Source organism: Corapipo altera, unplaced genomic scaffold, assembly GCF_003945725.1.
Source record: "Corapipo altera isolate COAL_440 unplaced genomic scaffold, ASM394572v1 107b, whole genome shotgun sequence".
NCBI classification, from domain to species: Eukaryota; Metazoa; Chordata; class Aves; order Passeriformes; family Pipridae; genus Corapipo; species Corapipo altera.
Window position 1 is genome coordinate 83,372 of NW_020884951.1, and position 11,589 is coordinate 94,960.

An 11,589-nucleotide genomic window follows, 5' to 3' on the forward strand; every position below is an offset into this window, starting at 1 on the left:
GAGAGTGCAAGGGCGGGTGGTTCCAGCTGGCAGATTTCAGGCAGGGAGCTCACCCAGCACAGCCTAGCTGGAACCAGGCATTGTTCTGCACTGGCACCAGCCTGATACCCACCCCGGTAGCATGTAGGGACCTGCTCAGGGGCCCATGACCACAGGGCATTAACAGGAGATGCAGCAAGATCAACAGAGACAAGCACTTAAAAAATATTTATGAGGTATAAAAACTGACATTAAAACGCAAACTGTACAAACACATGTGAGGTTGGAGAGCAGTACAGCTACACTGGGGACATCTTCACGGACACTGGAGCTAAGCAACGCGGCCAGGGCAGCACAAGGCTCAAGTAGAGGATGCAAATCACAGGCCAGCTCAGTTCTGTGCTGGCAGGGAGTACCGGTCTGCTGGCAGTACCATGAGGATCAGAACGATTCATAGCAAGCCCCTCCGCCCAGCTACAGCCATGGATGCCATGTATACAGCTGGCACTTGGAAACCCCAGAGAGGAGGCAGTAAACACAGCAACGTGACGGAACAAGTACCACTGCACCACTGTACCATCATGTAGGGCCTCCAGTGCACAGGGAAAGCAGTTTTTGTGGTAGGAGGGCCATACCATTGTTGTTGCTCCTCAGCAGGACAGAGACCAGGCCTGGCCCACCAGCACTCCCACCCAGCCTGGAGACTTGTCTCCACAACCTCTGCTCTGTGAGGGGAAAGGGCAGCACATGACCAAGCTCCGCAGTCCTGACTCTGGGACTCCCTATAGGAGAGGGGATGGATGCACTGTGCGGATCATGATCTTGTCCCCAAGCGGGAACACTGGCAGGGGTCCATGGAGTGTTTGTGCCTAGTCCTTCAGACTGCAGCAGCCCCGGGGCTGAGGTCCAGTCCAGGATGGTGAAGAGGCTTTTCTTCTGCATTTTTCCCTTCCACACTGTTCCGAATCCCATAGCCAAAGTAAATCCCGAAACCTGCAGGACAGTTTTCATAATGAAATGCACAATGGTGGGCTGCCAGCATTAACATCCCCCCAGGAGAGACCTGCAGGCATCGTGCTCCCTGCCACAGGACACCTACCCAAAACCATCCAGATGGCAAACCGTATCCAGGTGCCGGGACTCAGCTGTACCATCAGCAGGATGTTAACAAAGATGCTGAAGATCGGCAGCAATGGGAGGAAAGGTACCTGCAAGGGACAAGTTGTGCTGTGTCAACTGTGCCTTGAGGGACCAGGCCAGGTTTGAGGATGCTGGTGGCCACAGAGGGACCCCATCCCCACCACACCCAGAGGATACCCAGGCAGGGGCTGCACTCACTTTGAAGTTTAATCGCGCGTTGCTCTGTGGCTGCCTCCAAATGATGATGGTGGGAATGAGCAAAGCCACGAGGAGCAGCACCAGGACCACGATGCAGCCCACATTGGTGTCCTTCAGAGCAGCCACACTGAAGGTCAGGAACACGCAGAGGCCTGTGACCACCGTGGCTGCAAGAGAGGGTTTAGTCAGGGGGCTGCATTGCCTGTGGCCTCCCTGGGACCCTGAGCCTCACCAATGGCTGGTCTGAGGCACCCATTCCTCTTGGTCAGGTAAGGGGCCAGTACCTGCTGTCTCCAACATCTACCCCAAAGCCTCAGGAAAGCGCTTTGCTGGAGGTGCTTGCCAACCCAGCAAGCTGCAGGGAACCTGCACTCAGCTGGGCTCAGACCCAGCTCTGACACTTACCCAGACCTGGCTGAGCCACCCCATTCTGGCTGCACAATGGAACCATTGAGGGACAAGCCAAAGCAAACCAAGCCAAAGCACACTCAAGGGGTTGGGGACCACCTTCACTGGTGGCCAGCATGGGCCAGGCTCATCGCAGGGATCTCCCGTGACCACCCACACATGCTTGGCTTAGCACCCATGTCCACCAACAACCCCCGTGCACCCCAAAAACCACAGCTGTACCCTGCACTTGGCACCCTGCTCAGGGCAGGTGGGTTCAGCACCCACTGGCACTGCCAACAGCAGCTGGCAGCCTGCGCTGCCTGGCCCCTCTCCTCCACCTGGCCCCTCTCCATCCCTTCCCAGCTCTGTGGAGACGCACCAAAACCACTCCAGCCCCTGGCAGGAGGGGACATCAGCTGCCAGCTCCCACTCACTCACCAATGACCGAGACACAGACATAGACGATGCGCCCCGAGAGCGCAGTGGGGGTGTCCGAAGGTGGGTTAAAGAGTGTTGAACAGGACAGTGTCTCTTTCTGCTGGGCACTGGCAGCAGTGATGGTTGGATTCATGATCACCCTCTCCTCCTCGTTCCCATTCAGCTCCAGCATTTCCATGGCCTTCGGGGAGTTCAGCTGCCCAGACTGGTACCTGAGCAGGTAGGACAAGATTGCAGCAGAGCCCACAGAACTTCGTAGCCCAGGGGGACAGTGGGCAGCACCCTCATATTCCTACTGCTCCAGCAGTGGCCCCAGGACAGCCACTACAAGGATATGCCCAGAGACACCTCACAGGCTCCCGTGAGCAGCCTCCACCTTGGGGGCTGGACACTTCCCCAGGCTGCATGCCCCTAGGAAAAAGCTGTGGCTAAAATCCCCCAGGGTCGATGCAAGGAACATCCACCCTGGGCATCACCACACACGAGGAGTCACCCACCGGAGGATGAGCACACACACTGCCACCAGGGAGTAGGCCAGCAACGTGCCGATCGACATGAGGTCCACCAGGTCCTTCAGGTCAAGCAGGAAGGCCAACACCGCTGCAATGAGGACACGCAGCATGAGCACAGCTCCAGACCACTGCAGGGCAAGTGTGAGGCAGTGGCAGGAGCCTTACCTGAGAAGAGCCCCGAGGTGATGGTGGCTAACAGAGGGGTCTTTGTGCGATCGTTGATGTTGGAGAGGGGCTTGAAGAGCAGCCCGTCCTCTGCCATGGCATGGATCACTCGGGGCATGGGAAACATGGAGCCCAGCAAGCTGCCGTGGGGAGAGATGGCTTAGGGCCTGCCAGGTAAGCTGTCCACACCCACCACCCAGACAGGGATGGGACCGGCTGTGTGCCAGGAGCAGGGCAGAAGCTGGGCAGAGCAAAGTCTCCAGCCCAGCCTGGAAGCATGATGCCGGTCCCTGCACTGGGCCAGGCAGTGCCAGGAATAGGGCTGGTCCTACCTGGTGGAGAGGGCACAGAGTGAGCCAACAGCAACAGCGTAGCGGGCGGGCTCCCAGCCAACCGACTTGAAAGCCTCGGGCAGAGGGCTGTTCTTGTTCACGAGGAAGTAGGGCACCATGAGAGTCAGGGACGCAGAGACCCCGAAATAAGCCACAAAGCAGATGAAGAGGGACACAATGATGCCAATGGGGATCGAGCGCTGTGGGTTCCTGGCTTCCTCCCCTGTACAGAGAGAAGTGAGAGTGTGTGTCCCCACTCCATGGCACAGCATGAGGCAGCTAGCCTCAAGGCACAGCAGCATGGGACTGGGCAGCAGCAGGCAGGGGCTGTTGGAGAGGAGGAGTTCCCAGCCGTGCTGCTGTGCTGGCAGAAGTTTGGCACTGCTGAGAGCAGAGGCGTGTGGCTGCAGCCCTGGCTTCCAGGGATGCAGCAGCCTGGCAGCCCCTCTGACCGTGCCAGCTCTTTACCCCCACCCCTCCCCATCCCTACAGAGCCTGCTGAATAGAGGTTCTCCATGCACCTCAGCTTTGCAAAGATGTGCTGTGCCACACTCCCAGCAAGGGGCTCAGCAGTAGTGTAGGAGGAAAGGAGGCAGCTGCTGGGCAGCCCCTGGGGGCAGGGAAGCACAGGCAGGTCAGGCAGAACAGCCTGTACCAGCCACCCACTAAGTAGATTTCTGGAGGAATGAGAGGAAATTAAGAGGGCTCCCTGTGTTCCAGGAAGCAGCGGTTCTGCACGAACCCAGTCATTTAGAAAAAGGTTGCTTGAGGCTGGGAAATTACTAGGAGGCACTAACAATTCCCAGGACTGTTGTAGCCTCGGCTCAGCAGTCAGAAGGCTCCCTGCTGCTCCGGGAGCTGCCTGCACAGGCAGGGTGCAGCCCTGCTCCCACCATGTGGTGTAATGAACCCCTTTTCCTGCGGCAGGCCAGGCTGTGAGCCCTTTTGCCTGGCCCAGCTGGAGATACTCTGCAGGGAAACCTCCCAGGGGTGGTGGGACCAGCTGTTTCCCACGCCATGGAGCATCCTCCCCAGCAGATCCCAGACAGCTGCTGGCTGTGCAGGGGAAATGCCCACACCACCCTCACCTGTACTGGCAATGCAGTCAAAGCCCACGAAGGCGTAGAAACAGGTGGCAGCACCAGTCAGGATCCCTTCCAGTCCAAAGGGGACAAACCCGCCGGAGCCAAAGGCTGTTTTCCTGGAAAGTAGGGAGGAGAGCAGCTGCCATGGGGTCCATGGACAGCGGGGCCTACGCCTGCCCTGTGCCAGACCCTGGCCTAGCACAGTTGCTCTCCTTACATGTCATCATGTGGGTCCGGGTGCGTGAGGTTGGCATAGTCCTCCTCCGAGAGCTGCCAGTTCTTGATGTCCCCCTTGACGAAGCCAGCGATGATGACAAAGCTCAGCACCAACAGGTTCACCGCCGTGAAGATTTTGTTCACAAGGGCGGATTCACTGACACCGAAGGCCAGCAGTGCTGTGGGGACAGAAGAGGTGAGTGGGGACCCACTGGGCCTCCCAAGCCACCACCCACGGTGCCACGGAGCCGCTCCTATGCATACTCACCAGTAAGCAGCGCAATCAGGATTAATGCAAAGAAGTCTGGGCGCTCGGCCAGCACCCCTGGCAGGTGCAGTGCAGTCTTGTTGGCGAAGAAGGTGGAGATGTGGTTGCCGATGATGTTGTCAAACGCCGCACTCCAAGCTCGAGCCACGCTGGCCGTACCTTGTCGATGGCAAATCCGTGCATCAGTCCGAGCCCAGGGCAGAGTGGCATCGCCCACTCCCACCTCAGCACCCACCTCCCTGCTGATCCCACCCCACAGCACCACATGCCACCCCCAGAACCCCTCCCCCCATGCTGACAGCACGGTGCTGAAAAGAGCCCAGGCACACATGCCAGCACGCTGCCTGGCCTCATACCTATCACATAGGAGAGAATGAGGTTCCAGCCGGTTGTAAAAGCCCAGATCTCACCAACGGTGACGTAGCTGTAGAGGTAGGCAGAGCCGGCCTTGGGGACACGGGCCCCAAACTCTGCATAGCAGAGTCCAGCGAGTACCGATGAAAAAGCAGCCACGAGGAAGCAGAGAACTATGGAGGGACCGGCCATCTCCTTGGCTACCTCCCCGGCCAGCACGTACACACCGGCCCCCAGCGTGCTGCCCACCCCCAGGGCTATGAGGTCCAGTGTGGAGAGGCAGCGGGCAAAACGTGTGTCATCAGAGCTCAGATCCACCACGCGCCGGCGGATCAGCTTCTTCCCAATACTGGTCATTTTTTCCCTGAACATCTTGTCCTCTCCTGGGCGGTGCTCAGCTGTTCAAAAGCCCTGCAAGAGAAGGGACCATAGGATTGTGAAGCTCAGTGTCCCTCGGGCAGCAAGACCAACACTGCAGGGAGTAGGGCAGGCAGTGATGCCCAGAGGACCCTGCTCCCAGCTGACCCATCAGCACCAAGCCCCTGCCACGCTGGTAGGGCAGAGACTCTGGTGGCTCCCTCCAAGGCGCTGTGGGGCTGCACATACCCCACCTGCACAGCTCCTGCACCAGAACAGTGAGCCAGAGATGGACCCACTGAGTTCATGGCAGGAAACAGGCTCTTTGCTCAAGCACTGTGTGGTCCCAACCACAGGGCCCCTGGGCACATCCCAGAGCTTGCCCACTGTTTTCCAGCAACTCCCCATTGATTTGGCAGCCTGTAGATCCTTCAGCCCAAACCTGAATGAGGGTGCATCCCTCTGGCCTGGCATGTGGGTGTGCACATCAGCAGTGGTGGGGAGACAAAGCATTCCTCCAGCAGAGGATTTGGCAGGCTGGGCTGACTCACTGGGATGCAGCCATTCCTTTTTCACTTTCAGCTTCTGCACCACACCCTGACAGGGATGCATAACCAGACACAGCACAGGCCCCCAGCACAAATCCCTTGCCTGCAGACAGTGCTTGCCAAGCTGCCTGCAAGATCCGCAGGCTGTAATCACCCTGAACGTGTGAGCAACAGCATCCTCTGGCTCACAGGAGCCACCCATCCCTGAAAGGCTCTTAAAATGAGCACCTTGTGAAGCAGGCATCCAGCACAGGGTGAGAGGAGCCGCAAGGAAAGTGACTCCCAATGCCCACAGCCATGGCTGCCACCTGTGCCCATCACTGAACCACTTGCCCACCAGCATCTTCTCCCTGCTGGCTTCTCCTTTCATTGGGAAAGGAAACACACCCCAGCTGGGTGACCAGTGCACCAATGCTGCGCTGCATGGATCAGTGTAACTACAAGAGGATAACTTTGTGACTCTTTTCCATAGAGGGAGATTATCAGTTAGGGTCACAGGGGCAGCCACCAGTGGCTGCTTCCTCATAACTAGCAAACCTGCCTGTTTCCAGAGAAACCTCCTCCCGAGCTCACACTTCCACAGAACCATTTCAGAAGAAACCTCCTCCCTAGCTGGCACATGTCACATTCAGCCTTGGCCCAAGGAGTTGTCCCAGCCTGCTAAGCCTCTGGGCTAGGTTTTAAGGGAATAAGTGCCCCAGCAGCAGCACCCTCCCCAGCCACTACCTGGAGAGCTCTGGCTGCCCTCCCCAGGTCTGCTCGATTGTTCCAAGGATTTCTGACACCAGAGCGAGCTCAAGAGTTGCAAGGAAGGGGCTGGTAACAGAAACGTGTTCCGCCCTTATTGCGAGAGCATGGCCGAGGAAAAAAGGCGCGAGTGGCACCGAGGAAGATGGGGGGGCAGCCTCCCCTTCTCCCGCCGTGCCCGATGTCGGGAACGCGCTGAGCATCCGGACGAGCACCAGTCCCTGTCAAAGCCGACCGAGGGACAGCGCTCGGCGGGCACCGGGAGAGCCGCGGCCCACGGCCGGAGCAGGCTCGCTGAAAGCCACCTCGTCACCCGACACGGGGAGCGCGCAGCGAGCTACGGGCGGGCAGAGGAGCGGAGAAGCAACGTGTTGGGCGACAACAGGAGCCTCCTGCTGCATCCCAGTGCCCACCGCATCCCAGTGCCCACCGCACCCCGCCGCGACTCGGGGCAGGTCCCGGGGGCCGCCAGCCCCTGCTCGGGACCATTCCCCCAGCCCCCGCGGGGGCATCTCCGGTCCCGAGGAGTGCCAGTCAGGCTCGGTCCCGCCGGGGTGTCTGGAGCAGCCCTGGGGATGGAAAAGCCCGAACGGGGCGCGGCGGCGGGTCCGCCACGTGCGGGCGGCAGCTGATGCAAGCGCGGCACCGGTTGCGCCAAGGCCCCTCCCGGCGCGGCGGCAGCGCCCGCCGACACTCACCGGCGGCGCGGCTCGGCACGGTTCGGTACGGCTCGGCACGGCGCAGCTCAGCTCGCTCCGGTGCGATCCCGTTCAGTTCAGATCAGCTCTGCTTCGCTTATTCTGGGAACAAACCGCCGGGCGCCGGAGCTGAAATGAAGGGCGGGACGGCTCCGCCCGTCTGATGACGGCGCGCACCAAAAGGAGTCATTAGAAATGAGACCCCGGGCAGCCGCCCCTGCTTCTGGCAGAGCTGCCGCGGGGCAAGCAGCGGGCGAGCGGGAACAGCTGCGCGCCCTTTGCCGAGAAGCCCGTGCCCTCCCAGCCCCACGGGTGCCCGGTTGCCCACCACCGGCCAGCCGGCCGCCCCTATCGTCAGAGTTTTTAAAAAATAAAAATTCAAGTAATAAGTGGTAGCGGGGTGAGGACCAGGCACGGCTCCGGGCGGCCGCCGGGAGTGTGGCTGCTGCGGGCGGCGGGTCCGAGACCTGGGCAAGGCACCGTGCGGTCGGTGGCGTCAGCCGTGTTCCCTCGGCAAAGGCCACGGAGGGGGCGGCTGAGGGTCCCCCGGGACCAAATGTACCATGACGGCAGAGCCTGCCCCGGCCTTGCCCTGTCGGTGCTGGGAGCGAGGCGAGGAGGCGAGGCCAGCCCTCCTATGGGGGCTGCGAGCGGAGCTCAGTCTAAGGCATGGAGAGGGACTGTGCTACGATCCCTGTATGCTCCGCAGGGAGTGGGGCCCGGACAGCGTTTCGCTACAGCCTCCTCAACTCTGGGAGCAACAGGCATCCCTAAGAGATGCCGGGAGAACCGCTCCGCTGCCGGGCCGGCAGCCCTGAGAGAGGCGGAGCCAGCACCCTCCTCGCCAGCACGCAGGCCGGTACCCGCCGCTCAGCAGCCCGACCTGATGCAATCCAGTGCTCTCATGTCGTGAGCACCCATTCAAACTGGCAGCGATGCCGGGAGAGTGAACCAGCCCCTCCCTGGCATCATAGGCAAGGCTCTGCTCTGGCGCCACTGTCGAGGCAACAGGTCCAGCCGCTTCTTTCCTCGGAAGACGACCTCAGGATGATGGAAATATCACTGCAGCAGCTGCGATGACCTCACGGCAATGAAACACCAACGCACTCTGTGAACGCCACTTCCAGGCAGGCTGTGCCCCCGCGTGTCATCAAGGTCCCTTCCCTTTCCGGCCCCATGACCCCCACTGGGAACTAAAGTGAGCTCAAGATCAAGTTGCAGAATTCCGTTTCCTTGGGCTGTTAGAGCCCAGATGCTTCCCGCTCCTTCTTGAAGGCGAGGACCCAGCTGGGCAGCACCATCACCGAGGGTGCTCCCGGGCAGGGCTGGCAGCACCATGGGCACAGCAGGACTCCAAGGGGGGGGGTCACCCTGGCCCAGGCAGACAGACAGACAGACAGACAGACACTGGGTGGGTACCCAGAGCAGTAGGGGGTGGATGACACCAAAATCATCCTGTTCCCAGAAACCCTGTTGCAATAGCATGTGCTGGGAGACAGTTTCAGTTTCACGGTGGGAGCAGCACTTGGCATTGAACATGTCTTCAGGTCCCAGACCTCACAGGCAGCTCCACATATGTCTTCCCAGTACCCCATTCTCACCTCCCAGTCTTACCGTTCTCCACCCCTGTCATTCAGGGCCCTGGGCCAGCAGCACAGACCAACGGCTGGGAGCAGGCAGAGGCATGAAGCGACCTAAGGGCACGTCCCAACAGGAGCAGCAGGAAGGCAAACAGTGGTAGGGCATATGTTGCCAGCATAAAGAAGGGTAAGAGATGGCTCTAGCCCAGAAAGGGGGCCAAAAGCCCTGCAGAAGCAGATCCCTTTGATACCCTCATTACCTTCCACAACCGAAGCATAGGATATCTCAGGTTGGTAGGGACCCATAAGAACTATCAAGTCCAGCTTTACAAACTCTCCAGCTTTGCCTCTCTCCCACCTGGAAGCACCAGGTTTGTCCAGAAAGGCTTCCCCAGAGCCCTGCTGTGCCTCCATCCGCCAGAACCCAAGCTCCTCCTTGCAGCAGACCTCAAGTCTCTGGCTGAGCAAAACCAGCCACAGTTGGGCACAGACCTGCCCTGTCTGCCCAGCATTTGGGGAGCAGTGGGCAGCACTGGGCACTGCCCCTACCCCAGCAGACAGCAAGCACCATTGGAAAAGACACCTTTATTTTATTTCTTTTAAATACAAGCAGTTAAAAAAATTCACTCATTCAACAGTTCTATATGTATCACTGGCCCAGAGGCTCAAGCAGACGGACATGTGCCCATGTGTCACATGTCATCTCTCCCCAAGTCACCACCCTTGAACACTGCTGCATCTTCCACATAGACTCCTGGGAAGCAACAGCAGTGTCAACCTGACCCATGGGAAAGGCCACGAGCTGCGTCCCTTCCACCTGGCAGCCCTCGGTTACAGCAGCAAGGGATCATCAGAGCATCCCTGCAGCCTGCCCAGAGGTGAGGGCTCACTGCAGTGAGGGCACATACCTGCTGCTCTGAGCTGAGCCTGCAAGGAGCAGATTGTCTGGTGATAGGCTTCACACTGGGCAGTCTTGTCAGCTGCAGGCAGGAGGCAAGAAGGGCTGTGCTCAGCCCACCCTGAACACCTCAGCCCCAGACCCTCTGGGGCAGCAGCTGAGATCCTGCTCTACCCCCTAAACAAGAAGCCAGCCCCATCCCCACGGAGCTGCAGGCTGTGGGCTCCAGGGAGGAGCACACGGGATGTCACCTGGATTGTGGGTGTCCTGCAGCCCTCAGAACAGCCAGACCCACATACCAAGCTCCCCCTTCACTCGCTCCAGCTCTTTTTTCACACGCTCCAGCTCCTGGGACAGCTGATCACCTGCAGACTGGCAAGGGCAGGATGTAAGTGTGATGCAGGGAGTGGTCACCCCCATGCAGCAACCAGCAGCTCAGCCACAGCACAGCCCATCCACTGGAGGAGCACTGCAGCCCACCCAACACCCCAAGCCCAGCACCCTGGGGATCACTTCCACGAGGTGTCCATCACAGCAGCAGTGCCTGCTGAAGGAGCCACGTTCACCTAGCAGTGAGCACCTGCCAGCACCTGTGTGTAACAAGAATGCCTTTGGCAGGTTGCAGCCATGGAGTGAAGAGCCCTAAAACTGCTGGCAAATGCACAAACATATTTTTCAGGTAGGAGAATTCACAGCTTGGGAGCTTCACCTTGCTGCAGTCTCTGCTCACTCCATCCTGAGTACATGTCCAACATGTTAGGAGGTATAAAAGCAACAACAGAAGCCATAGGAGGTTTGCATGTTTCAAAAGGCCCTTAAAAATTTAACTGGAAAGAAGCCTGCAATCCCCTGAGCACCGGAGAGGTGGTAAAGCCATGCAGTAAATGAAGATGGTTTTGTGTAAACCCTAGGGAAAGGCTAAATCAGCTCATGTGCCATCCAGGAAATTGGCAGCCCCAGGTCCCATCATCTTCCACCTCTGGCATAGCTGGCCCCAGCAACAGTGTTGAACAGTGCTCTGTGCTGCCAGGACATAGCTGGCTCTTACCTGCTCAGCAGGGACTGCATCTTCACACCTTGAAAGCTCCTGTGTAGTTGATCCTGAAGGGAGGCCCAGGAAATGAAAGCAAAGAGCATCAATTCCTGCTCAGACAGTGCCCTGACTGACCAGGGCCGCTCCCTGTCCTATGGATGAGCTCAAGCACCAGATTTGCTCAGTCTCTTTGCTGGGTGCCTCTCCAGGGAAAGGGACTTCACCTAGCCTTGCTGCTCCACATTTCACCTCCCCTCCTCTGAGCCCAAGTACACGAGATCCCCTCCAGTTTTTTCCCCAGAAACAGCTTTGACCCTGTAGCTGAGATCTGAATGTTCTTCCCACGGCAGCAGCTCCCCCTCCCGCCACAACTCCGCCACCTCTGACGTTTCTGCCAAGACTCACCCATACTGATCCAAAAGCGCTGGGATGAAGCAGCTCTTCCCAGAGGCCGCAGTGAGGAGCGGGAAGCCAGGACAGGAATTGCTGTCGGTAGTCTTGATGAGGGCTGTTTGTGACCCCCAGCCTTGACAGCAGCTACAGTGAACAAACATTAGGCACAGAGGCTGCTGCTCCGAAGCAGCCACACCGCACCACTCCTCAGGCAGCATGGGGCTTAGCCAGGCTGCCTGTCCTAGGCCCATGGGCACG

General features: G+C 59.1%; 1 protein-coding gene across 3 annotated transcripts; it reads right to left on the reverse strand.

The window, feature by feature from the left end:
* Positions 1–180: 180 nt before the first annotated feature.
* On the reverse strand, positions 181–11,307 carry SLC7A3 (solute carrier family 7 member 3). Of its 3 annotated transcripts, none has more exons than XM_027663114.1 (12): positions 10,954–11,307; positions 5,080–5,488; positions 4,724–4,882; positions 4,457–4,634; positions 4,243–4,355; positions 3,155–3,377; positions 2,823–2,962; positions 2,643–2,745; positions 2,146–2,357; positions 1,318–1,484; positions 1,079–1,187; positions 181–972 (listed from the first exon to the last, which is right to left on the reverse strand). In XM_027663114.1, the coding sequence occupies exons 2-12, from the start codon at positions 5,447–5,449 to the stop codon at positions 857–859; spliced, it is 1,890 nt and encodes a 629-aa protein (XP_027518915.1). In that variant the 5' UTR covers positions 5,450–5,488; positions 10,954–11,307; the 3' UTR covers positions 181–856. The 3 variants fall into 3 exon arrangements, with proteins under 3 accessions (XP_027518915.1, XP_027518914.1, XP_027518916.1); XM_027663113.1 differs by lacking the exon at positions 10,954–11,307 and adding an exon at positions 7,428–7,639; XM_027663115.1 differs by lacking the exon at positions 10,954–11,307 and adding an exon at positions 6,709–6,775.
* Between the last annotated feature and the right edge of the window lie 282 nt (positions 11,308–11,589).